Consider the following 26,028-nt stretch of genomic DNA (forward strand, 5'->3'; position numbering starts at 1 on the left):
TAATGTACTTATTGGCGTGTCAGTATTGTTAATACTTGAATAATAGTATCATCTTACATACTATAATGTGTATTATACCTTGTATAATTGTTATCACATAAATACTTATTGCTGGGCCTGTAGTTTATTAGTTTGAACGAACTGACAATGTACTGTATGTAAAGAAAGCATGCATGTACAGTACATTATCACTGTGATAGATATACAGGCATGTCAGAGCCTGCGATTAACACATCAGGTCAGTGACCTTAGATCAGCGTTGAACATGAGCCAATTAGGTCAATCTAACTGTATGCCTCCACATATTTCATTCACGAGTTTGATGTTGGCGGTGCTTAATTGTACATCATGTACTCCAGGAGGCAGAAAAAACACCTCCAAATGTTCTGGTATGTACATAAATCTGTCAGTCTTGGCAGCTTTCTTCTTCCTCCTATCTTCCTGTAACTGGCTTTGTACAGCAGACTGGTCTGGTATTAAATGATGTGTGCTCAGATAAGAGTACAGTGCTTCTGATTGTATTGCTATAGCAACTATCCCAAGTTTTTAACTTTTAAAGGGACAGTGTGTAGGATTTGGTGGCATGTAGTGGTGTGGTTGCAGATTGCAACCAACTAAGTACCCCTCCGCTAACTCGTCCCTTTCTAAAAAGATTTACTAACTTTGGAAGATATCTAATTGACTTTTCTAACTTTGACTTTGAAGTTATAAATATGGGATCATCAACAACCAAAACAAAAAAATACCTCCAACTTGTGGACTCACATTAAGCACTGCCATGCAGAGGCCCATTCTGACACTTGAAAAAAAACTTCTGACAATCAAAAAAAGTCTCAACCACAGGTCACAGTCCCTCAACTATTTGATCCACAGTTGAAATGGACATTTTCGGACCCAAGGACCAAAAAGATCGACTAGGCATTTATAGAGATGATAGCTACAGATAACCAGCCGTTCACAGCGGACGCTGGTTTTCAGCGGCTTGTGAGACTTGCCGAGCCCTGTTACAGTATGAAGGATGAGAAATTCTACTGTAGGCATATGCTTGATGAAACATACTGATGTTGTGACGAAGGTGAAGATTCTGATAACACCAGAAGAGGCACCATTCATGGCCTTCCCAACTGACTGCTGGTCAGGCACTACTTTATCACTGATGAACCTCACAGGATATTCTATCCAAAAGGACTGGAGCGGGTTGTGTTAAATGTCAAGACTATGACTGGATCAGTACAATCACTGTACTTTCAAGAGACAGTTTTGGAAATGCTGGACTCCTGGAAAATCAACACAGGCCGTGTGGTTCTTGTTTTAAGGGATGTTGGAACCAACATGGTGAAAGGTATCAGTTTAACTGACCTTCCAGACTTAAGCTGTACTGCTCACACTCTACAGCTTGTAACTGACGATGGCCTTTCCAGTCAGAGAGCTATGCTGGACATTATTGCCACATTAAAGAGCTGTGCAGGTAACTTTAGCCACTCCGTACTGGCCAAACACTCCCAACACATGGCATCATCCAAGCTGTTCCCACTCGCTGGAACTCAACACTACACATGCTGCAGAGGATGTATGAGCAGCGGCGTGCATGGCCATATCAGCTGTCAGTCTGCTGCACAGTGGGATATCATGTCAAACCTGATTGAGACACTGGAGCCACTTGAGGAAGTTACACTGGAAATGAGCCACTCAGAGTTTTCCATAATCACACGTGCATCTGTTCTGAAACGGATGCTGCAACAGCAGGGTCCATCTTCACACAAATCACTTTATCATCACTTTATGATGACGTCACCTAACACGACTTTGTGTTAGGTGATGTTATCATAAAGTGATGATAAAGTGAAGACTTTTTTGGGGGTGGCAACTGTCATTGATCCCCATTACAAGGGCAAGGCCTTTGCTTCGGCAGAGACACTAGAGACAGCAAAATATTGGCTGAAAGAAGAAGCTGCACGTGACATTTCAAAAACAGTAGAAGAGACTGGTGAAGCGGAGGATCCAGCAAAAAGACAGAGAGTTCAGACCGATCCCCATCCAACTCTCGTAGATAGTCTACAGTATATGCAAAACTTCTTGGAGCAGCTCACCACACAGTTGAAGTCCAGTCTAGCTTCGAAACTGAGCTGGAGTGTTACCTGAAAGTGCCAGTGGCTGAGAGGATGGTAAATGGTAAATGGACTTGCATTTATATAGTGCCTTTCTAGAGGCTGCCATGCAAGGTGCCACCTGCTCATCAGGATCTAATCTAAATACTCATTCACACACCAATGGCACAGCCATCGGGAGTGGGGTTAAGTATCTTGCTCAAGGACATTTTGACATGTAGACTGGAGGGGCCGGGGATCGATCGCTGCAGACTTTCCGATTGGTTATCGATTGGTTATAAATGCTTATTCTTGGGCTTGTAGTTTATTAGTTTGAAATAACTGATAATGTACTGTATCTAAAGAAAGCATACATGTACAGTACATTATCACTGTGATAGATATACAGTTATGTCAGAGCCTGCCATTGACAAGACCTTAGATCAGCTTTGAACATGAGCCAATTGGGTCAATTTAACTGCATGCCTTCACATATTTCATTCATGTGTTTGATGTTGGCAGTACTTTATTGTACATCATGTACTCCAGGAGAGTGGTATGTACCTAAATCTGTTAGTCTTGGAAGTGAAATCATGGTTTCTTCTTCCTCCTATCTTCCGGTAACTGCCTTTGCACAGCAGTCTGGTCTGCTACTAAATGATGTGTTCTCAAATATGTCGATGATTTTAATGGTGGAGTATTTATTTCAGATTTGTTTTTCCAATATTTTTTTATCCCTTTGCTTTTCCATTAAGAGTGGAAAAACAAGAAACTTACAGAATGGTAAAATCTCATCCAAACTGAGGCAGAGTAATTGTGGGGGAAACTTTTTTTATGGTAGTTCTTTAACACCCATCCAACCTTCACGTGAGAACGGATTATTGCCAATTGAAATCTGAATCCTGAATTGCATACTTTCTGTGGGGATATTTTCTTTTCCTGTTATGGACGTCATGTCCTCCATCATGTCACACATAATAGTGATGACAGTTAAAGTGTGGGCAGCGTTGAATAATATTACTGACAGACCTAAAGTACATCTCGTGCCACTTCCTTAAGATTTCCGTTACTGTATGACACACGCACACACGCACGTACAAACACTGACACAGTGTGTATTCATAAAACTGGTTTGGTGATTGTACAATCAGAAAGTAAAAGTATGTCGTCACTCATCAGCACCGTGTGTATGACTAATTATTCACCTCAGGCTTCCTTGTGTTTCTCTGTAAAAGCAATAAATCCTCTTTACGACGATAACTGACCCTCCTCAAGTAAACAGAGGAGTTACCGTGATTCTTAGTAAGAAAAATGCCCCAGATTTATTTCCTTTTATTGCATTGTCTTTCTCTGTAATCACAATAAATCCTGTGTATGTGTCCCTCCTCACATAAACAGAGGAGTTACCGTGATTCTTAGTAAGAAAAATGCCCCAGGTCTATTTCCTTTTATTGCATGGCAAATGAATGATGATAAAAGTCATATTTATTGTCGTTTCTTTTTTAAATTGCCACATTTTATTGAACAAACAGAATATAAAAAGATTAATTTTATACCCTCGGCACATAGGGGAAAAGAGCATCGCACAACTGTCATTGCTAGTTTCAGACCGACGCAGTTGACATTTTCATGTTCAGCGGCCATGTTGTGTAAGTAGCAAATACACTTGCAACCATCTGGCTCTTTGTTGGCGCATTGCTATCTTGAGGCAGAAGAATGCAATCGCGCGATTGACAAAAAAAAACCTGGTCTAAAGTCTGGATTCTGCGTAGCTGGTTCGAGCCCCCCGTGGGTTGCATCGGAAAGTAATACAGTTTTCGTTATTTATCAATATATGTTTATGCCTGCTCCGGTTAAATAGGTTATCAGTGCATTTGCTCATATGCAGTCAAATGGAGTTGTTGATGGGACAAAGGATTGGGAGATGTCGCAGGTCCACCGACCAAGGACCACATACAGTATGTCTGCTTGCGCACTTTCACTTTGTGCACGAGGGGATCGGTTTCAGAAAACGGCTTGCTTCACCAGTTTACCGAATCCACCTTTTAAATAGCAATGCGCCAATGTGCAGGCACTCCTGGCTTTTAAAGGGAATGGAAGATGACACTCTAATTGGTTTAATGTGTTTAATGTAATGTAGATTGAATCAACTCTACTGCAGTGGGTTCAATCTACATGTGATCTGCTCTCTAAAGTGTATTGGACTTGGCATACAGGAGTTGCTCTTAATGACAGCCCTTTTAAAAAATAGCATGATAATGAACTATAATATCATTGCAACCATAATGAATTCCCTGCAGCTTTGATCTCAGCAGCAAGTCATGTTCGTGGTTTTGTTTCTTCACCTGAACGTACCTGAATTACTGTACATGTTGTTCTCCTTGCAACACATTATACTAATGTCTTAGCCAAAACAGCATGCACTATTTACAACTGGTACAAAATGCGTCTCCACAGCTTTGAACCGGATCCAGGAAATATGGATATATACAGTATTTATATAAATATAGACATATTAGTCCTATTTTAGCTGTCCTCCATCGGTGCAGTTACTTTAAGAATTGATTTAATTTTTTTATATTTAACTTCTCAGATCTCAGGTTATTTAGCTCTGTATCTGCGTTTGAATGTATTTTGAAAACCTACTTTTTTAAAAGCTTTTATTAGGTGCTTATTTTCATGTTAGTGTATTTTATCATTGTATGCATTCTTGTGTGATTTTAGTGCTGCTACTGTTATCTGAAGTTTGATTCAGACATACTTGTGTTGTGTTATTACTTGACAGTTGGTTTTAATGTCTGTTGCATTTATTTGTGCAGCACCTTGAAACCTTGTTAAGAAAGACACAATATGAATAAAGATTGTTATTGTTATTATTATTGTTACTTTTGGCTATTTAACTCCATGTATAGGAAAAATCATCACCATAATGCAAAATGTGGCCAGAGATGTACCGGTAGCTGTTTTGCAGCAGAATGCCTTCAGATATTTTTAAAAAAACATTTAATTTTGAGATATCTGAAAAGTTATGGTTACCTAAATACATAACAACTCTTCTCTTCTATATCCATTAAACAGGCACATCTTGGTACTTTGTTGTAAATTAGATTTTATTGACATGTTTATGTTAAACACACACACATTACACATTATGATGCTGCATTGTGAACAGGTTATAATGCAGCACATACTGTACTGTACATAAAGGGACAACAATATAAATATCCATACAATAAGCAACAAAACAGAAATGCAAGGTAATAATTAAATAAGAATTAAATAAGTTCTCACAAGAAACTGGCACTCCTTTCAACAAGCTGTCGGCAGACAGTGCTGACAGCTTGTTTACCACGCCCGTCACATTTCAATGGATTCATTTGTCAGTCAATCAAAAAGCCTTCACACCAACTTTCTGTCTTTCCATTGAGGTGTTCTTTGATGCTGTTACATCCACTTAAATTACCCTTAAGTGGCTTCAAAGCCAGATCAAATATTTGTTTACGACAGTATGACAATATCACATACATTTTCTTGTACCTGCTCCTTCTGATGCTTCACTGAAGCTACATTATTATTATTATTATGGTATCTTATAGTATTCAGCATTGTCTGGGTTACTATCTCTTCAATTTTCGCTGTGACAAGAATTTAAAATAGAGATACGAACAATGATGCACAAAACACATTGGACTAACCCTGTGGGATTGAACAGTTTAAATATGTTACATTACACAAATTAAAGGCTTGTGATTCCCTAGCGGCTGTGGATGGACTCTGGCTGAATCTGAAGCCGGGTCTTGGTGGCCAGGGCTGCCTTGCGGGTCATGGTAGTGCAGCGGGTCAGGATCTCTTCAGTTTTGGGTCTGGGTGGAACCCTGGGAGCCATTGAGGCTGTCTCGCTGCCTTTGGAGCTGACAGATCCAGAGCTGTCAGAGCTAGTGTTGGAGCCGCGGCGGTCGGAGAGGCTGAGATTGGGGCTGACACTAGGCTGGGGTGAGGCTGCAGGACTGCCTGTGTGGCTCTCGCGCTGCTCTTCCTCTCTTAAACTTGGGGACGATTCGCTGCTTGAGGAGAGGCTGGAGAAGCTGATCTCGGTGCTTGCGTTGGTTGATTCACTTGTGTTGCTTATGCTGCGTGCACGGCCGTCTGTAGTTGAGGCGTCCCTCTCCATCTGTGTTTGCGACCAGGTCTCAGAAAGAACATCCAGAGATCGGGCCTCGTGGAGACGCCCGGGCACACTGGATTCTCCTCTGGACTGACCTGCAGAACCCTGTTGTGGGCTGTTTTCTTTGTTGATGCTGGATGGACGAGAAGCCTGAGGTTCCCTGCTGGTTGCCAGGTTCAGAGTGGAGCTGTGCAGCTTTCTCTGCAGGCTGTAAAGGCCTGCTCGTGGGTTGTTGTATGGTTGCAGGTTCATGGAGGGGATGTAACCTAACTTGCCATTGAATCTGAAAAAGGATTGCAAGGAATAGGGTATTTATTACAACTTTGTTCAACAATTGCAAAGTATGGTAAAACCCTAGAATAAGTTTAGGAATGTATTTGTACATTTGTGATGTGTTTGCATGTGATGACATGAACGCTTCACCACAGCCTCTTTTATTGTGCTCCTTATTCCTATTCTCTATTGTTTGCAGTGCAGACAGATAAGATTGGGATACCTTATGAGCCACCAGCCGTTGTCAGACTTCCTCAGCACCTCCACTATAGAGCCAATGGGCACAGACACCTCGTCTTCCTTCTTAGTCGAATAACTTCTCACGGCACAGTACAGGGCACCTAAATGTCACAAATAGACAAGAAGCTCAGCAACTGCTGTACAGATAAAAAAATTTTGAGACATGTGGCAAAATAAGGATGAATACACAGGTTGTCTTTATAAAAACAGAGTGCACATATTTTTTGATGAAGGGCTACAAGTAACACACACCTGCAAGCTGGAATTCAGCGTCATCATCGTCCTCTCCTTCCCACAACTCCAGGTAGGGAGCAGGAAACCAAGCCAAAACCTTATCCTCGCTCTCCACCAGCCACCAACCTGGAGAGGTAATATAACGTACTGTCAGCATAACAGAAATGAGTATGAAGCTCAAGATTTTTGCTGATTTTCACTAAGCAATTGCAAAGTACTGAACGGTAAAGCACTGACCTGCAGGGTCTTTAATCAGGACATCCAGCTTCTCATCCACAGCGACCTTAAACGGACGATTCTTGGTATCCTTTGTCTCGTAAGCAGCCACGCAGCGGTAAGTTTGGGTGACAAACGGGTGAGTGACGCTGCCCACATGCTGGCGAGTCACATCCCCCCCTCCTCCACCTGAGCCATCAGGCAGATCATCAGACAGCATGATCATGATGCTGTATGAGAGAGAAGTCAGTCATTTAATAATCAAGAACTTCTATCAACCTCTCACATAATTTGAACTAACACACTGACAAGACAACCTACCTGTTCTTGGTGAAGTCTGGCTGCAGGTCATGGTCTTTGGGCATGAAGAACTGTGTGACCTCTGAGCTCTGAGTCACAATTTGGTCGCACTTCAACAGTTTGTCACAGTAGCTCTCCAGGAACTTCATGCGTTGGATGGATTGCTTGGATCCTTTCTGCTGGAGGCTGCCCCTCCTGGTTTCCCCTGTTGAGAGGAGAGGAAATTGTTTCAGGATTAATACTAGATTTGCTGAGAAGAGAGACCATTTAAATACAACTTGTAACACAGTTGAAATAATTTTACCTCTAAATTTGGGGATCACTCTGTCATTTTTCCTGAAAGGGTTCATGCGAGGGAATCTGTTTTTCAGCTGCCTCTGTTGAGAAAAAAAATATCGATTATTATTCCCATAATATAAACAGCACACTGAATACACTAAGTGAGAGGTTTTTTTTGGGACTTACATGGAATTTCATGAAATCCTTGAAGGACCTATAGACGATAACTTCAGCCTCGTCAGACCATGACACTGATATCATGAACATCTGTGGAGAGAGAAAAATAAAGGATCAGCTACCAGAAGCTTTCACATAAATACAGCAAAGATATTTAACACCTCAAATAAATAGCAGTCTGAGTTCTTAACTCACCTTGAGTTTTGGTGTGTCCCTGTGCACGTCTCCGATAATGCGGGCACTGATTACAAAGCGTTGTTCACCGACCATTGTGTGCTCGTTTGTGCCTCAGCTCTCAGGATGAATAGCTGCTCTATTGACCTTCAGTCCAGCCTCTGCTCCTCTGCTGCTCTGAGAGTCTGCTGCAGGTTTATAAACCCTTCACATAACGGAGGCGGAGTCGAGATAAAAAAAACCTTTAGGGCTGGAGAAAACGCTTGTCAGACAGGTGTAGCAACATCTTATGCCAGGAAAAAAATATATGACAGTCAGAGATCATGGAGGAGAATGTAGTAGAGCTGGAAAAAGGCACCTGTCATGACTGTCATGTCTCTACGTGTCAGCCCTGTGATAGGCTGGCGACCTGTCAAGGGTGTACCACGCACTTCGCCCATTGTCAGCTCGGATCGGCTCCAGCCCCCTCGCGATCCTGAATCGGATTAGTGTTACAGATAATGGATGGATGGATGTATTACGTCCGTTGAAAATATGCTACATTTCCACCATATCCGCCCCTATAGATAGTTACGGTTATATAGGCTAATAATCAGCTTCAACCTTAGTATAGTATGGTCCTACGACTTCTGATTATATAACAAAACTAAGCTGCACCATGAACAAGTTATTATTAATTATTATGTCTGATTTCATCCAATGTTGATGAACCCTGGTGAGGAGTTTGATTAAAAAAAAAGTTCATGAAAAGGGCAAGTCTGTGCACGTGTTCCCCTTCAGTCTGTATAGTGGGATGCAAAAATAAAGATACGTTTGCGAGACATTAAACTGTTGAACATGTGCTCTGATCTTACACCATATAGCCTCTTCAGGCAATCAATCACGCACTGTACTAATATTTGTGCACACATCATTTAGCAGCAGACCAGACTGCAGTGCAAAGGCAGTTACAGGAATACAGCAGGAAGAAGAAAGCGTGATTTCACTTTCAAGATTAACAGAGTCACAGTGTGTACAGTACATACCAGGTTATTTAGAGCTTGTTTTTCCGAATGAAATATGTGGAGGCATCCAGTTACATTGACCTCATTGGCTCATGTTCAATAACATTTATGAATGCTGGAGAAACTTTAAAGTAGTTCAAATAAGAATGTTATGAAAAGGGCAAGTCTGTGCAGGCTGTGTAGTGGGATGTACTGATCTTACACCAGATTCTTCAAGCAAACATTAGAGGGCAGCACCTGTTCATCATTTAGCAGGGACTTCTACAGCATTGCTGTGCATGCAAACAGCATGACTAGACCTACCATCTCACTCTCATCCTTAAAGGATATGTTCATAGTTTTGTTTAAGTCTATCTCAATCCAGCATCGCATGCCTTTATGTACATTCATGAGGCATCACATGCCTTTATGTACATTTATGAACATGATAATACAAGTATTATCATGTTCATTCTGTCCACAATGAAATTCCTTCTTAAAGCATTTTCAAGGTAAGTGATGGGGGAGAAAAATGCTCTTTTCTTACTAAAAAGACTTACTAACTTTGGAAGATATCTAATTTATTTTTCTAACTTTGACTGCTGAATTGTCACATTATCTTTAGTTGAACTTTAGAACGTATTTTTCACAGAACAAGGATTGTACACTTTGCACCACCTGCATAGACCTGTAGATAGGAGGAACAATCACAGCGACAAATAACCCTTTTAATGTACTTATTGGCGTGTCAGTATTGTTAATACTTGAATAATTGTGAATCTATCCTTTAAATCAACTACAGTATCATCTTACATACTATAATGTGTATAATACCTTGTATAATTGTTATCACATAAATGCTTATTGCTGGGCCTGTAGTTTATTAGTTTGAACGAACTGACAATGTACGGTATGTAAAGAAAGCATGCATGTACAGTACATTATCACTGTGATAGATATACAGGCATGTCAGAGCCTGCGATTAACACATCAGGTCAGTGTAGAAAGAGCCAATGAGGCCAATCTAACTGCATGCCTTCACATATTTCATTCATGAGTTTGATGTTGGCGGTGCTTAATTGTACATCATGTACTCCAGGAGGCAGAAAAAACACCTCCAAATGTTCTGGTATGTACATAAATCTGTCATTCTTGGCAGCTTTCTTCTTCCTCCTATCTTCCTGTAACTGGCTTTGTACAGCAGACTGGTCTGGTATTAAATGATGTGTGCTCAGATAAGAGTACAGTGCTTCTGATTGTATTGCTATAGCAACTATCCCAAGTTTTTAACTTTTAAAGGGACAGTGTGTAGGATTTGGTGGCACGTAGTGGTGTGGTTGCAGATTGCAACCAACTAAGTACCCCTCCGCTAACTCGTCCCTTTCTAAAAAGATTTACTAACTTTGGAAGATATCTAATTGACTTTTCTAACTTTGACTTTGAAGTTATAAATATGAGATCATCAACAACCAAAACAAAAAATACCTCCAACTTGTGAACTCACATTAAGCACTGCCATCCAGAGACCCATTCTGACACTTTGAAAAAAAACTTCTGACAATCAAAAAAAGTCTCAACCACAGGTCACAGTCCCTCAACTATTTTGATCAACAGTTAAAATGGACAGCTTCGTACCCAAGGACAAAAAAGATGGACTAGGCATTTATAGAGATGATAGCTACAGATAACCAGCCGTTCACAGTGGTTGCTGGTTTTCAGCGGCTTATGAGACTTGCCGAGCCCCTTTACAATATGAAGGATGAGAAATTCTACTGTACGCATATGCTTGGTGAAACATACTGATGTTGTGACAAAGGTGAAGACTCTGATAACACCAGAAGAGGCACCATTCATGGCCTTCCCAACTGACTGCTGGTCAGGCACTACTTTATCACTGATGAACCTCACAGGATATTCTATCCAAAAGGACTGGAGCGGGTTGTGTTAAATGTCAAGACTATGACTGGATCAGTACAATCACAGTACTTTCAAGAGACAGTTTTGGAAATGCTGGACTCCTGGAAAATCAACACAGGCCGTGTGGTTCTTGTTTTAAGGGATGTTGGAACCAACATGGTGAAAGGTATCAGTTTAACTGACCTTCCAGACTTAAGCTGTACTGCTCACACTCTACAGCTTGTAACTGACGATGGCCTTTCCAGTCAGAGAGCTATGCTGGACATTATTGCCACATTAAAGAGCTGTGCAGGTAACTTTAGCCACTCCGTACTGGCCAAACACTCCCAACACATGGCATCATCCAAGCTGTTCCCACTCGCTGGAACTCAACACTACACATGCTGCAGAGGATGTATGAGCAGCGGCGTGCATGGCCATATCAGCTGTCAGTCTGCTGCACAGTGTGATATCATGTCAAACCTGATTGAGACACTGGAGCCACTTGAGGAAGTTACACTGGAAATGAGCCACTCAGAGTTTTCCATAATCACACGTGCTATCTGTTCTGAAACGGATGCTGCAACAGCAGGGTCCTATCTTCACACAAATCACTTTATCATCACTTTATGATGACGTCACCTAACACGACTTTGTGTTAGGTGATGTTATCATAAAGTGATGATAAAGTGAAGACTTTTTTGGGGGTGGCAACTGTCCTTGATCCCCATTACAAGGGCAAGGCCTTTGCTTCGGCAGAGACACTAGAGACAGCAAAATATTGGCTGAAAGAAGAAGCTGCACGTGACATTTCAAAAACAGTAGAAGAGACTGGTGAAGCGGAGGATCCAGCAAAAAGACAGAGAGTTCAGACCGATCCCCATCCAACTCTCGTAGATAGTCTACAGTATATGCAAAACTTCTTGGAGCAGCTCACCACACAGTTGAAGTCCAGTCCTAGCTTCGAAACTGAGCTGGAGTGTTACCTGAAAGTGCCAGTGGCTGAGAGGATGGTAAATGGTAAATGGAACTTGCATTTATATAGTGCCTTTCTAGAGGCTGCCATGCAAGGTGCCACCTGCTCATCAGGATCTAATCTAAATACTCATTCACACACCAATGACACAGCCATCGGGAGTGGGGTTAAGTATCTTGCTCAAGGACATTTTGACATGTAGACTGGAGGGGCCGGGGATCGATCGCTGCAGACTTTCCGATTGGTTATCGATTGGTTATAAATGCTTATTCTTGGGCTTGTAGTTTATTAGTTTGAAATAACTGATAATGTACTGTATCTAAAGAAAGCATACATGTACAGTACATTATCACTGTGATAGATATACAGTTATGTCAGAGCCTGCCATTGACAAGACCTTAGATCAGCTTTGAACATGAGCCAATTGGGTCAATTTAACTGCATGCCTTCACATATTTCATTCATGTGTTTGATGTTGGCAGTACTTTATTGTACATCATGTACTCCAGGAGAGTGGTATGTACCTAAATCTGTTAGTCTTGGAAGTGAAATCATGGTTTCTTCTTCCTCCTATCTTCCGGTAACTGCCTTTGCACAGCAGTCTGGTCTGCTACTAAATGATGTGTTCTCAAATATGTCGATGATTTTAATGGTGGAGTATTTATTTCAGATTTGTTTTTCCAATATTTTTTTATCCCTTTGCTTTTCCATTAAGAGTGGAAAAACAAGAAACTTACAGAATGGTAAAATCTCATCCAAACTGAGGCAGAGTAATTGTGGGGGAAACTTTTTTTATGGTAGTTCTTTAACACCCATCCAACCTTCACGTGAGAACGGATTATTGCCAATTGAAATCTGAATCCTGAATTGCATACTTTCTGTGGGGATATTTTCTTTTCCTGTTATGGACGTCATGTCCTCCATCATGTCACACATAATAGTGATGACAGTTAAAGTGTGGGCAGCGTTGAATAATATTACTGACAGACCTAAAGTACATCTTGTGCCACTTCCTTAAGATTTCCGTTACTGTATGACACACGCACACACACACGTATAAACACTGACACAGTGTGTATTCATAAAACTGGTTTGGTGATTGTACAATCAGAAAGTAAAAGTATGTCGTCACTCATCAGCACCGTGTGTATGACTAATTATTCACCTCAGGCTTCCTTGTGTTTTTCTGTAACAGCAATAAATCCACTTTATCTGACACTCCTCAAGTAAACAGAGGAGTTACCTTGATTCTTAGCATGAAAAATGTCCCAGATTTATTTCCTTTTATTGCATTGTCTTTCTCTGTAATCACAATAAATCCTGTGTACGTGTCCCTCCTCCTGTAAACAGAGGAGTTACCGGGATTCTTAGTAAGAAAAATACCCCAGGTCTATTTCCTTTTACTGCATGGCAAATTAATGATCATAAAAGTCATATTTATTGTCGTTTCTTTTTTAAATTGCCACATTTTATTGAACAAACAGAATATAAAAAGATTAATTTTATACCCTCGGCACATAGGGGAAAAGAGCATCGCACAACTGTCATTGCTAGTTTCAGACCGACGCAGTTGACATTTTCATGTTCAGCGGCCATGTTGTGTAAGTAGCAAATACACTTGCAACCATCTGGCTCTTTGTTGGCGCATTGCTATCTTGAGGCAGAAGAATGCAATCGCGCGATTGACAAAAAAAAACCTGGTCTAAAGTCTGGATTCTGCGTAGCTGGTTCGAGCCCCCCGTGGGTTGCATCGGAAAGTAATACAGTTTTCGTTATTTATCAATATATGTTTATGCCTGCTCCGGTTAAATAGGTTATCAGTGCATTTGCTCATATGCAGTCAAATGGAGTTGTTGATGGGACAAAGGATTGGGAGATGTCGCAGGTCCACCGACCAAGGACCACATACAGTATGTCTGCTTGCGCACTTTCACTTTGTGCACGAGGGGATCGGTTTCAGAAAACGGCTTGCTTCACCAGTTTACCGAATCCACCTTTTAAATAGCAATGCGCCAATGTGCAGGCACTCCTGGCTTTTAAAGGGAATGGAAGATGACACTCTAATTGGTTTAATGTGTTTAATGTAATGTAGATTGAATCAACTCTACTGCAGTGGGTTCAATCTACATGTGATCTGCTCTCTAAAGTGTATTGGACTTGGCATACAGGAGTTGCTCTTAATGACAGCCCTTTTAAAAAATAGCATGATAATGAACTATAATATCATTGCAACCATAATGAATTCCCTGCAGCTTTGATCTCAGCAGCAAGTCATGTTCGTGGTTTTGTTTCTTCACCTGAACGTACCTGAATTACTGTACATGTTGTTCTCCTTGCAACACATTATACTAATGTCTTAGCCAAAACAGCATGCACTATTTACAACTGGTACAAAATGCGTCTCCACAGCTTTGAACCGGATCCAGGAAATATGGATATATACAGTATTTATATAAATATAGACATATTAGTCCTATTTTAGCTGTCCTCCATCGGTGCAGTTACTTTAAGAATTGATTTAATTTTTTTATATTTAACTTCTCAGATCTCAGGTTATTTAGCTCTGTATCTGCGTTTGAATGTATTTTGAAAACCTACTTTTTTAAAAGCTTTTATTAGGTGCTTATTTTCATGTTAGTGTATTTTATCATTGTATGCATTCTTGTGTGATTTTATGGCTATTTATCCCCATGAATAGGAAAAAAATCATCACCATTATGCAAATTGTGGCCAGAAATGTACAATGCATCACCTGTAGCTGTTTTGCAGCAGAATGCCTTCAGATATTTTTAAAAAAACATTTAATTTTGAGATATCTGAAAAGTTATGGTTACCCAAATACATAACAACTCTTCTCTTCTATATCCATTAAAGAGGCACATCTTGGTACTTTGTTGTAAATTAGATTTTATTGACATGTTTATGTTAAACACACACACATTACACATTATGATGCTGCATTGTGAACAGGTTATAACGCAGCACATACTGTACTGTACATAAAGGGACAACAATATAAATATCCATACAATAAGCAACAAAACAGAAATGCAAGGTAATAATTAAATAAGAATTAAATAAGTTCTCACAAGAAACTGGCACTCCTTTCAACAAGCTGTCGGCAGACAGTGCTGACAGCTTGTTTACCACGCCCGTCACATTTCAATGGATTCATTTGTCAGTCAATCAAAAAGCCTTCACACCAACTTTCTATCTTTCCATTGAGGTGTTCTTTGATGCTGTTACATCCACTTAAATTACCCTTAAGTGGCTTCAATGCTAGATAAAATATTTGTTTACGACCGTATGACAATGTCACATACATTTTCTTGAACCTGCACCTTCTAATGCTTCACTGAAGCTACATTATTATTATTATGGTATCTTATAGTATTCAGCATTGTCTGGGTTGCTATCTCTTCAATCTTTGGTGTGACAAGAACTTAAAACAGAGATACGAACAATGATGCACAAAACACATTTGACTAACCCTGTGGGATTGAACAGTTTAAATATGTTACATGAATACTTCATGAATTAAAGGCTTGTGATTCTCTAGCGGCTGTGGATGGACTCTGGCTGAATCTGAAGCCGGGTCTTGGTGGCCAGGGCTGCCTTGCGGGTCATGGTGGTGCAGCGGGTCAGGATCTCCTCGGTTTTGGGTCTGGGTGGAACCCTGGGAGCCATTGAGGCCGTCTCGCTGCCTTTGGAGCTGACAGATCCAGAGCTGTCAGAGCTAGTGTTGGAGCCGGGGCGGTCAGAGAGGCTGAGATCGGGGCTGACACTAGACTGGGGTGAGGCTGCAGGACTGCCCTTGTGGCTCTCGCGCTGCTCTTCCTCTCTTAAACTTGGGGACGATTCGCTGCTTGAGGAGAAGCTGATCTCAGTGCTTGTGTCGCTTGATTCGTTTGTGTTGCTTATGCTGCGAGGACGGCCGTCTGTAGTTGAGGCGTCCCTCTCCATCTGTGTTTGCGACCAGGTCTCAGAAAGAACATCCAGAGATCGGGCCTTGTGGAGACGCCCGGGCACACTGGATTCTCCTCTGGACTGACCTGCAGAACCCTGTTGTGGGCTGTTTTCTTTGTTGATGCTGGATGGACGAGAAGCCTGAGGTTCCCTGCTGGTTGCAAGGTTCAGAGTGGAGCTGTGCAGCTTTCTCTGCAGGCTGTAAAGGCCTGCTCGTGGGTTGTTGTATGGTTGCAGGTTCATGGAGGGGATGTAACCTAACTTGCCATTGAATCTGTAGAAAGGATTGCAAGGAATAGGGTATTTATTACAACTTTGTTCAACAATTGCAAAGTATGGTAAAACCCTAGAATAAGTTTTGGAATTTATTTGTACATTTGTGATGTGTTTGCATGTGATGACATGATTATTCTCTATTGTTTGCAGTGCAGACAGATAAGATTGGGATACCTTATGAGCCACCAGCCGTTGTCAGACTTCCTCAGCACCTCCACTATAGAGCCAATGGGCACAGACACCTCGTCTTCCTTCTTAGTCAAATAACTTCTCACGGCACAGTACAGGGCACCTAAATGTCACAAAAAGACAACAAGGTCAGCAACTGCTGTACAGATCAAATATTTCTTGAGACATGTGGCAAAATAAGGACGAACACACAGGTTGTCTTTATAAAAACAGAGTGCACATATTTTTGGATAAAGGGCTACAAGTAACACACACCTGCAAGCTGGAATTCAGCGTCATCATCGTCCTCTCCTTCCCACAACTCCAGGTAGGGAGCAGGAAACCAAGCCAAAACCTTATCCTCGCTCTCCACCAACCACCAACCTGGAGAGGTAATATAACGTACTGTCAGTATAACAGAAATTGGTGTGAAGCTCAAGGTGTTTGCTGATTTTCAGTAAGCAACTGTAAAGTACTGAAAGGTAAAGCACTGACCTGCAGGGTCTTTGATCAGGACATCCAGCTTCTCGTCCACAGCGACCTTAAATGGACGATTCTTGGTATCCTTTGTCTCGTAAGCAGCCACGCAGCGGTAAGTTTGGGTGACAAATGGGTGAGTGACGCTGCCCGCATGCTGGCGAGTCACATCCCCCTCTCCTCCACCTGAGCCATCAGGCAGATCATCAGACAGCATGATCATGATGCTGTATGAGAGAGAAGTCAGTCATTTAATAATCAATAACTTCTATCAACCTCTCACATAATTTGAACTAACACACTGACAAAAACAACCTACCTGTTCTTGGTGAAGTCTGGCTGCAGGTCATGGTCTTTGGGCATGAAAAACTGTGTGACCTCTGAGCTCTGAGTCACAGTTTGGTCGCATTTCAACAGTTTGTCACAGTAGCTCTCCAGGAACTTCATGCGCTGGATGGATTGCTTGGATCCTTTCTGCTGGAGGCTGCTCCTCCTGCTTTCCCCTGTAGAGAAGAGAGGAAATTGTTTCAGGATTAATACTAGATTTGCTGAGAAGAGAGACCATTTAAATACATCTTGTAACACAGTTGAAATAATTTTACCTCTAAATTTGGGGATCACTCTGTCATTTTTACTGAAAGGGCTCATGTGAGGGATTCTGTTTTTCAGCTGCCTCTGTTGAGAAAAAACATATTGATTATTATTTCTATAATATAAACAGCACACTGAATACACTAAGTGAGAGGTTTTGTTTTGGGACTTACATGGAATTTCTTGAAATCCTTGAAGGATCTGTAGACGATAACTTCAGCCTCGTCAGACCATAACACTGATATCATGAACATCTGTGGAGAGAGAAAAATAAAGGATGAGCTACAAGAAGCTTTCACATAAATACAGCAAAGATATTTAACACCTCAAATAAATAGCGTCTGAGTTCTTAACTCACCTTGAGTTTTGGTGTGTCCCTGTGCACGTCTCCGATAATGCGGGCACTAATTACAAAGCGTTGTTCACCGGCCATCGTGTGCTCGTTTGTGCCTCAGCTCTCAGGATGAATAGCTGCTTTTTTGACCTTCAGTCCAGCCTCTGCTCCTCTGCTGCTCTGAGAGTCTGCTGCGGTTTATAAACCCTTCACATAACGGAGGCGGAGTGAAAAAACACCTTTAGGGCTGGAGAAAAGGCTGGTCAGACAGGTGTAGCAACATTTTAATGCAGAAAAAATGACATCACAGTCAGAGATCATGGAGGAGAATGTAGTAGAGCTGGAAAAAGGCACCGGTCATGAAAGGTCAACCAATAGCAATGGATGACTTGTAATGTAGCCAATAAATAAGTAAGATTATTTTGTGTTATATTTGTTAATCATTATATTACATCAGTTGAAAATATGCTACATTTCTCCCATTTTCACCCCTTAAGGCAATTACGGTAATATAGGCTAATAATCAGCTTCAGCCTTAGTATAGTATGTGTAGTATGGTCCTACGACTTCTGAAAATATAACAAAACTAAGCTGCACCATGACCAAGGTATTATTAATTATTATGTCTGATTTCATCAATGAGTAGTTTGAATAAAACATTTTTTTGAAAAGGACAACTCTGTGCACGTCTTCTCCTTCAGGCTGTATAGTGGGATGCAAAAATAAAGATACATTTGCGAGACATTAAACTGTTGAACATGTGCTCTGATCTTACACCATATAGACTCTTCAGGCAAACATTAGAGGGCAGCACCTGTTCATCATTTAGCAGGGACTTCTACAGCATTGATGTGCCTGCAAACAACATGATTATCCTTAAAGGATATGTTCATAGTTTTGTTTAAGTCCATCTTAATCCAGCATCACATGCCGTTATGTACCTTAAAAGTATTATCATGTTCATTCTGTCCACAATGAAATTCCTTCATAAAGCATTTTCGAAGGTAAGTGATGGGGGAAAAAATGTTCTTTTCCTACTAAGACTTTGGAAGATATCGAATTGAGTTTTCTAACTTCGACTGCTGAATTATCACATTATCTTTAGTTGAACTTTAGAATGCATTTTTCACAGAACAAGGATTGTACACTTTGCAACACCTGCATATACCTGTAGATAGGAGGAACAATCACAGCGGCAAATAACCCTTTTAGTGTACTTATTGGCATGTCAGTATTGTTATAACAAATACTTGAATAATGTGAATCTATCCTTTAAACCAACTACAGTATCATCTTACATACTATAATATGTATAACACCTTGTATAATTTTTATAACATAAATGCTTATTGCTGGGCCTGTAGTTTATTAGTTTGAAAGAACTGACAATGTACTGTATGTAAAGAAAGCATGCATGTACAGTATATTATCACTGTGATAGGTATACAGGCATGTCAGAGCCTGCGATTAACACATCAGGTCAGTGTAGAAAGAGCCAATGAGGCCAATCTAACTGCATGCCTTCACATATTTCATTCATGAGTTTCGATTTCGGCGGTGCTTAATTGTACATCGTGTACTCCAGGAGGCAGAAAAAACACCTCCAAATGTTCTGGTATGTACATAAATCTGTCAGTCTTGGAAGTGAAATCATGCTTTCTTCTTCCTCCTATCTTCCTGTAACTGGCTTTGTACAGCAGACAGTGTGTAGGATTTGGTGGCATGTAGTGGTGTGGTTGCAGATTGCAACCAACTGAGTACCCCTCCGCTCTCTGATCCTTTTCAAAGACTGCGGTAACGTGAGCCGCCGATTGCAAAACCATGGTAACGCCATTCACCTCGCTCAGCGGCCATCCTTACCATAATAACACTACTTTAGGAACCAAGGATGTCAGACGGCGGCTGGCGGTACCACGGTTTTGATCTCTGTGGCTCACATTACCACAGTTTTACAAGCATGTTGGAGAACTACGGTGGCCTTGAAAAAATGATAACGCTATCAGTCAAATTCATCTTTAACTTTGTTTACTGTGCATTTTGCCTCTTTTTTGGCTAACAAATTACACTCAATACGAGTGTAAAGAGGTGGAGAGACAGTCTGTAACCATAACAGTAAAACAGCGTGATTTAAGAGTTACTGGATTATTTACACAATATTATCATGTGTGTATTATTATCATGATGTCAGTATTTCATTTTTAAATATCTATATAAAAATATTATTCTATTATATGAGAATAACTTATGTAGGTCACATAGAGGCATCAGTATTAAATTGAAACTGTTTCCTAACAGGCGATTGGTTCCACAGCAAATAGATGCAATACATGAAAGAACATAGACATACAGTACAGTGAGGGGACTATTACAGGTCATAACTGTGTTGTACATAATGGAATTGGAAAGGAATTGTATACTTTCTATAGAAATATTTTCCTTTCCTGAGCATATGAACATCATGTGCTTTACTTCCCCTCAGATATTGTTTCCCATAAAAAAATAGCTTTGCCCCAAATATAAACAGTGAAATGTTACTGGTTAATGATATTAAAGGGGATTTCTGTAATATTGATGGCAGTGCACAGTGTGATCTGTTTGTAACTGATTACTGATTGACTAAAAGTTCATCTCGTGCCACTTCCTTAAGGTTCCCGGTTACTGTATGACACACACACACACACACACACAGACACACACACACACGCACGCACACACACACACACACACACACCAGAGGGTGTCTCTTCTAATCCGCAGCACGCGCCTGTCCAGTTATTCAGCTCATGCTTCCTTGTCTTTCTCTGTAAACACAATAAATCCTGTCTACGTGTCTCTTCTTAAGTAGACAGAGGAGTTGCCGTGATTCTTGGTCTTGCCCCGGGTCTATTTCCTTTTACGGCATGGCAAATGAATGATGGTAAAAGTCACATTTATTGTCATATTTTTTTTTTTTAAATTGCCACATTTTATTGAGCAAACAGAATATAATAAAATTATGTAGTTGCATCAGCTAGTCTGACTAAATCTTCAGTAATGTCAAAATGTAATACTGTAGTGATATATTGAAAAATTCAGTTTCATGTCACAGAGTTTGTGACAGGAACAATAGGTAATATATCACTTCTACAGATACAGCAGATAGCACTTCTACACATACAGATAAGCACTAAATCAGTCCCTTTATTTGGAAGCAGGTGGATTAGCTCACTACGTGTCACTGATGAAAGCAGGGAAAGCCCAGAACAGTGTCCTACTTAAAGCTGAATCACACATTTACATATTTAATCTTTGTCAAATGTAATCTAATGACGTTTACATGCATTGTGTTTACTGATGAATCATGACCAAGGTTTCAAGGGACATTGGGTAATGCTTTGATTGTTCTATTGTTAAAGAATTTGAACAGGGATACGGTTCACCTTTCAGCTGAGATTCCTTGGTTGACTTTTGAAATCTCAAAAATCCCTCTGATGTCACTGTTTCCATCCAACTATTTTGTGAATTCTGCATTTGATGAATGTGTTTGTGCGAGTCTGCATGACTAAATGACTAAATCCTGAAATGCCTTAAGATCGATGAAATTCTTAAATATTTTAAATATTTGCCAGTATTTGATCATAAAACAAAGTATGGGGTTCATTGAAATTTTGAGCTGATGATGGCGCAACATGAAAATTCCCTGCAGCTTTGATCTCAGCAGTAAATCATGTTTGCTGTTTAGTTAGTCAGGCTTCACCTGAACTTACCTGAACTACATGTACCTGTGTCACAGTTTTTGTACAACTGTGTGTGTGCGCGTGTGTAAAGGTCACGTCTACAAATGCAAGCGTGGTTGAGTGCAGTAAATGTATCAAAATGATACTAGGTCAAAATGTTTTCACACTTCGACTTCCTGCTCTAACATTTATGCATACATAATCTTCAATATGGGCCTCATGCAAGAACTACTCGTATGAACATATTTATTTATAAGTGGTTTGTACGAGTGATTGACTTGACGTGACTTGCCGCAATCACAATTTTCTCATATTTGGAATTTTCTCTTAGGTAAGAACACAATTTACGAGTGGTCCAGACCTGTCGGAGGAGTCATGTGCAATTAGTCTGCGGATATCTGTTGTAGCCCAAGTAATCCAAACAAAGAAAGAGAGCGAAACACTAGCATGAACTTAACTCTCAACTTTACTGCTTCTCTTCTTCTTTCAATTCTCTTTTTCAAAACATGTAGTACAAGGTAATGTAGTCTACAGCGACCTCTAGTGGGTAAACAGTAACTGAATACAAAACATACTGTATTTCCCCCATAGTTTAGGAAGCTTACCCGATAAAATAAAAGTAAATACATAGTCACTTAAGACCTCGCTGTAAAATAATGCAAACTTAAATGACTTCCTTATCTCACAAAACATTTTTTTTTTTAATATACTGTATATATCAATGTCATTGTCATTCGCTCTTCAATATTTCCCCCCCAAAGGCCATGAGAGAACGATTAATGTTCATAATCGTTAAGCCAGTCAGGCTTCTTTCTGACCCTAGCTGGTCTGTGCATGTCACCATCCTGCGGCTGTGCAGGCCCCGGCTCAGGGACTGGAGCAGGGTGGGTAATGGTGTCCGTTGCCGTTTCTGAGACCAGAGAGAGGTGAATAGCGTTCCATGTATGTCCACCCTCCAGCACATAAGCATTTGTACCAGCTTTCCGTATCACTTTGGCAGGTCCATGATACTTTGATAGTCCTTTCTTAACATGGAAAGGTTTCTTCACTCTGACTTGGCTTCCCGCTTTGATCCTTGGCACTTGTGCACCTCTCCTCACATCTGTGTAGGCTTTCGATGCGTTTTGTTTGGAAATGACATGATTGCGCAGCTGCTTCTCCGGCAGTGGGGTGGATTTGCTTGGTGGGCCAATGTCCACCTTTGTGCGCATTTTCCTGTTGAACATGAGTTTATATGGTGACGCTCCTGTAGTACTGTGCGGAGTTGCATGGTATGTGAGCAGGAAGTCCTGTAAGAATGGTTTCCATGGTGTTCTCTCCTGCTCAGCATTGAGAAGTGTCTCTTTGAGAACGCGGTTCCAGCGTTCTATGGCTCCGTTTGCTTGTGGATAATACAAAGACATTTTCCTGTGTTTGATGTCTCTCACTGCAAGGAAGTCTGCAAACTCGCTTGAAGTAAACTGTGTCCCATTATCACCAATGAGCTCTGTAGGGTCGCCAAACCAGGCAAACACTGCAGACAGGAAGGTGATGATCACTGTGGTCATGATGGAGGGAGTAAAAGCAACCTCTGGCCACTTTGTGTAATAGTCTATTAGCGTCACTGCATAGCAGCAGTCCCAAGTCGCTAACTCGAATGGTCCGACGATGTCGATTCCCACTTTCTGCCACGGACCATCAGGCAGTGGAATGGCTGGAGTGGGCAGCATGCGTCTTGGCATTTTTATAATTCATCTGACACGTCGCACATGCACTAATGCTCTCCTGCACACACATGTCCATGCCCGGCCACCACTATAAGTCTCGCAGCCTCTGCTTGGTGCAGACGACACCCTGGTATTTCATGTTCCAAGTCCACAAGCTGCTCCGTTAGGGCCACAGGAACAAGCAGTCAATGTGGGCCCCTGAATATTGTCACATCTTGGACTGACAGTTCATCTCTGGTAGCAAAGTAGGGTTGGAGCACTGCAGGTAGGAGCTTTGCTTTTTTAGGCCACCCCTTTTTTACCTGTGCTCTCAGGGCAGTGAGCTCCGGGCATGCCACACATGCCACAGCGAAGTCCTTCACTGAGAGAGCTCTCAGTTCTGTGTCCAACAGAGCTACAAGTTCAAGCTCTAACACTGGCTCTGCATTCTCTTCTGATGGGAGGGGCAAACGGGAGATACAGTCAGCATCATAATTTTGTGCACCAGCCCGATACACCATGTCATATGTGAAACACAAGAGTCTGGCTGACCACCATGCAATACGCATTCCTGCGCGTCCAAGGCCTTTTGTGGCTAACAATGTGGTCAGGGCCTGGTGGTCCGTACGCAGTGTGAATCTTGTCCCCCGTAGGAAATTCCTACACTTTTCCACTGCCCACACACAGGCTATTGCCTCCTTCTCCACAATGGAGTACTTCCATTCTGCAGGGGTAGTTGAACGTGAAGCAAAAGCAACTGTGCGCTCCGTTGTATCAGAGTGCATTTGTGTCAGTATGGCCCCCAGACCATAGTCTGACGCGTCTGTAGACACAATGGTAGGAAGGCTTGGGTCAAAGACAGACAGGGCTGAGCTGTTCACGATGCGAGTCTTGACAGTGTCAAAGCTTTACTGCACTGCTGCAGTCCACTGAAATGTGTCATCACACAGGCATTCTCGCATAGGCTCCACCAGAGACGTGTAGCTTTGCACAAACTTTGCATACCACGCTGTGAGCCCCCAGAACGAGCGTAGTGTGGTGGCGTCGCTAGGCGCTGGGGCTTCCGTAATAGCCCTGAGGTGATCCTTGTCCGGCAGCAAACCTTGGGCTGTGATGGTGTGCCCAAGGAACCGTAGGCTGGTTTGGTTGAAGTGGCATTTTTCATTGTTGAGCTGCAGGCCAGGGTTCTTTAACTTAGCTAGCACCGCCTGCAGATTGCGGTCATGGGCCTCCCTGTCTATGCCATAGACTTTGACATCATCCATTGTTCTGGACCCCCTTGAGGTCTTTCAGCACCAGGGACATCATCTTGGAGAGCGCACTTGAGGCTGAGCACAGTCCATATGGAACCCGGCAAAACCTGAAGAGTCCATCATAACAATATATCGAACCGTAACCCCTTTATCATGATATGTATCGTATCGCCAGCTTCTGGCAAGAATCTGGCGATACGATACATATCATGATAAAGGGTTTACAATTCGATATATTGTCAAACTATAAGCAAGGCGATACATTACAAGTTTTTAAATATCATTTTAGGAAAACTCAGCGTATAATGAACACGCCACCTTATGCATACAATCTGAAAAAAAAGTTACGTTTTTATGCAATCAGAACAGTGGGATCTGCATTTGCATTTATCACAGTCCCTGTAACATCCAACATCTGTAGCACTACTTTGAGAGGGCACATACACTGAGAGGGCGCATATCTTTGCAAATGAAATTAAGTATTGACTGAGTTAATCTTTGCATATAAACTATTAATTTAAATCAATAGTGTTTTAATAGTGTTTTGCTCAATATTTTCGATATTTTCTTACACCCCTACTCCTAATTGAACTATACATTTGGACATGCTTTTTTAACTCAGACCTGACTTTCAGCAGACAAGTGTAAGAATGTAAAATCAAGCTTTCTGTAGCTTAGGAATATTTCAAAAATAAGATCATTCCCTCTTCAAGGATGCTTTAACACTATTAAATTCCCCAGTTTTGTCTTCATTATTGCAACACATTATACTCATATCTTAGCCAAAATAGCATGCACAATTTACAACTGAAACAAAGTGTATCTCCACAACTTTAAAGGTATGGTTGATAGTGTCGATAGTGCTCAAATACATTTTTTGTTATATTTGTTGAAATTCTCATTACATCCCGACAGCAATAAATAAATCAAATACGCTGACGAAAAAAAGAAAATAATCCGGTATCTGTGGCTGTCGCAGGACTGTAATAAGCCCGTCCAATCATTTCATTCAGCCAAAATGAAATTATTGAACTGCCTGCCTGCCTGTCTACCTACCTATCTGTCTGTCTACCTACCTGTGCGCACTCTGCCCATGCACTCATTGCACATCATTGGAGTCTTCCAAAAGCTGCTAGCTTGACAGCTGTGAGTACGAACAATAGCCATGTTTGTTGTTTATGTTCATAATGATAAATATGGGGGAGTGGGAGCCCTGAATGGACGGACTGTCAGTGTTGCCGACTTGGCAACCTTTTTGCTAGATAAAGCAACTGTTGGAGCTAGTCCTGCTAGCTACATTCATTGGAAAAGAGTGGGCTCTGTGTTTTGGTTGGATCATTTTTAAAATCTAGTGTACTCTTGCTAGTTTCTCAAGATTTCCAAACCTACCTTTAAACCGGACCCGGAAATATGGATGTATACTTATATAAATAGTCATATTAGTCCTATCTTTGCTGGCCTCTATTTGTGCAGTTACTTTTAGAATAACTTAAAAACCAATTAATGGTCTTGCTCTGTCTTACATTTGTGAGCTCTTGACCCCCCAAGTTCTCCAGGGCCAC

General features: G+C 41.3%; 2 protein-coding genes across 2 annotated transcripts; both read right to left on the minus strand.

The window, feature by feature from the left end:
* Nucleotides 1-5,196: 5,196 nt before the first annotated feature.
* On the minus strand, nt 5,197-8,305 carry LOC119479694 (NADPH oxidase organizer 1-like). Its single transcript, XM_037755588.1, has 8 exons — nt 8,167-8,305; nt 7,981-8,061; nt 7,820-7,892; nt 7,537-7,720; nt 7,237-7,445; nt 7,018-7,125; nt 6,749-6,866; nt 5,197-6,535 (listed from the first exon to the last, which is right to left on the minus strand). The coding sequence occupies exons 1-8, from the start codon at nt 8,239-8,241 to the stop codon at nt 5,842-5,844; spliced, it is 1,542 nt and encodes a 513-aa protein (XP_037611516.1). The 5' UTR covers nt 8,242-8,305; the 3' UTR covers nt 5,197-5,841.
* Nucleotides 8,306-15,555: 7,250 nt separating this feature from the next.
* On the minus strand, nt 15,556-17,985 carry LOC119479833 (NADPH oxidase organizer 1-like). The gene is made up of 8 exons (XM_037755801.1): nt 17,837-17,985; nt 17,652-17,732; nt 17,490-17,562; nt 17,207-17,390; nt 16,906-17,114; nt 16,687-16,794; nt 16,417-16,534; nt 15,556-16,240 (listed from the first exon to the last, which is right to left on the minus strand). The coding sequence occupies exons 1-8, from the start codon at nt 17,909-17,911 to the stop codon at nt 15,556-15,558; spliced, it is 1,533 nt and encodes a 510-aa protein (XP_037611729.1). The 5' UTR covers nt 17,912-17,985.
* Between the last annotated feature and the right edge of the window lie 8,043 nt (nt 17,986-26,028).

This window comes from Sebastes umbrosus, chromosome 20, assembly GCF_015220745.1.
Source record: "Sebastes umbrosus isolate fSebUmb1 chromosome 20, fSebUmb1.pri, whole genome shotgun sequence".
NCBI classification, from domain to species: Eukaryota; Metazoa; Chordata; class Actinopteri; order Perciformes; family Sebastidae; genus Sebastes; species Sebastes umbrosus.

What these genes read in the sequence shown, in the direction of transcription:
- LOC119479694 (XM_037755588.1), bottom strand. Translation starts at nt 8,241, where the DNA reads ATGGTCGGTGAACAACGCTTTGTAATCAGTGCCCGCATTATCGGAGAC. An exon ending in AGGATTTCATGAAATTCCAT is followed by an intron (nt 7,893 to 7,980) that starts GTAAGTCCCAAA and finishes TTTTCTCAACAG; the next exon opens with AGGCAGCTGAAAAACAGATT. An exon ending in AACGGCTGGTGGCTCATAAG is followed by an intron (nt 6,536 to 6,748) that starts GTATCCCAATCT and finishes ATCCTTTTTCAG; the next exon opens with ATTCAATGGCAAGTTAGGTT.
- LOC119479833 (XM_037755801.1), bottom strand. Translation starts at nt 17,911, where the DNA reads ATGGCCGGTGAACAACGCTTTGTAATTAGTGCCCGCATTATCGGAGAC. An exon ending in CCAGACTTCACCAAGAACAG is followed by an intron (nt 17,115 to 17,206) that starts GTAGGTTGTTTT and finishes TCTCTCATACAG; the next exon opens with CATCATGATCATGCTGTCTG. An exon ending in CCTGATCAAAGACCCTGCAG is followed by an intron (nt 16,795 to 16,905) that starts GTCAGTGCTTTA and finishes TTACCTCTCCAG; the next exon opens with GTTGGTGGTTGGTGGAGAGC.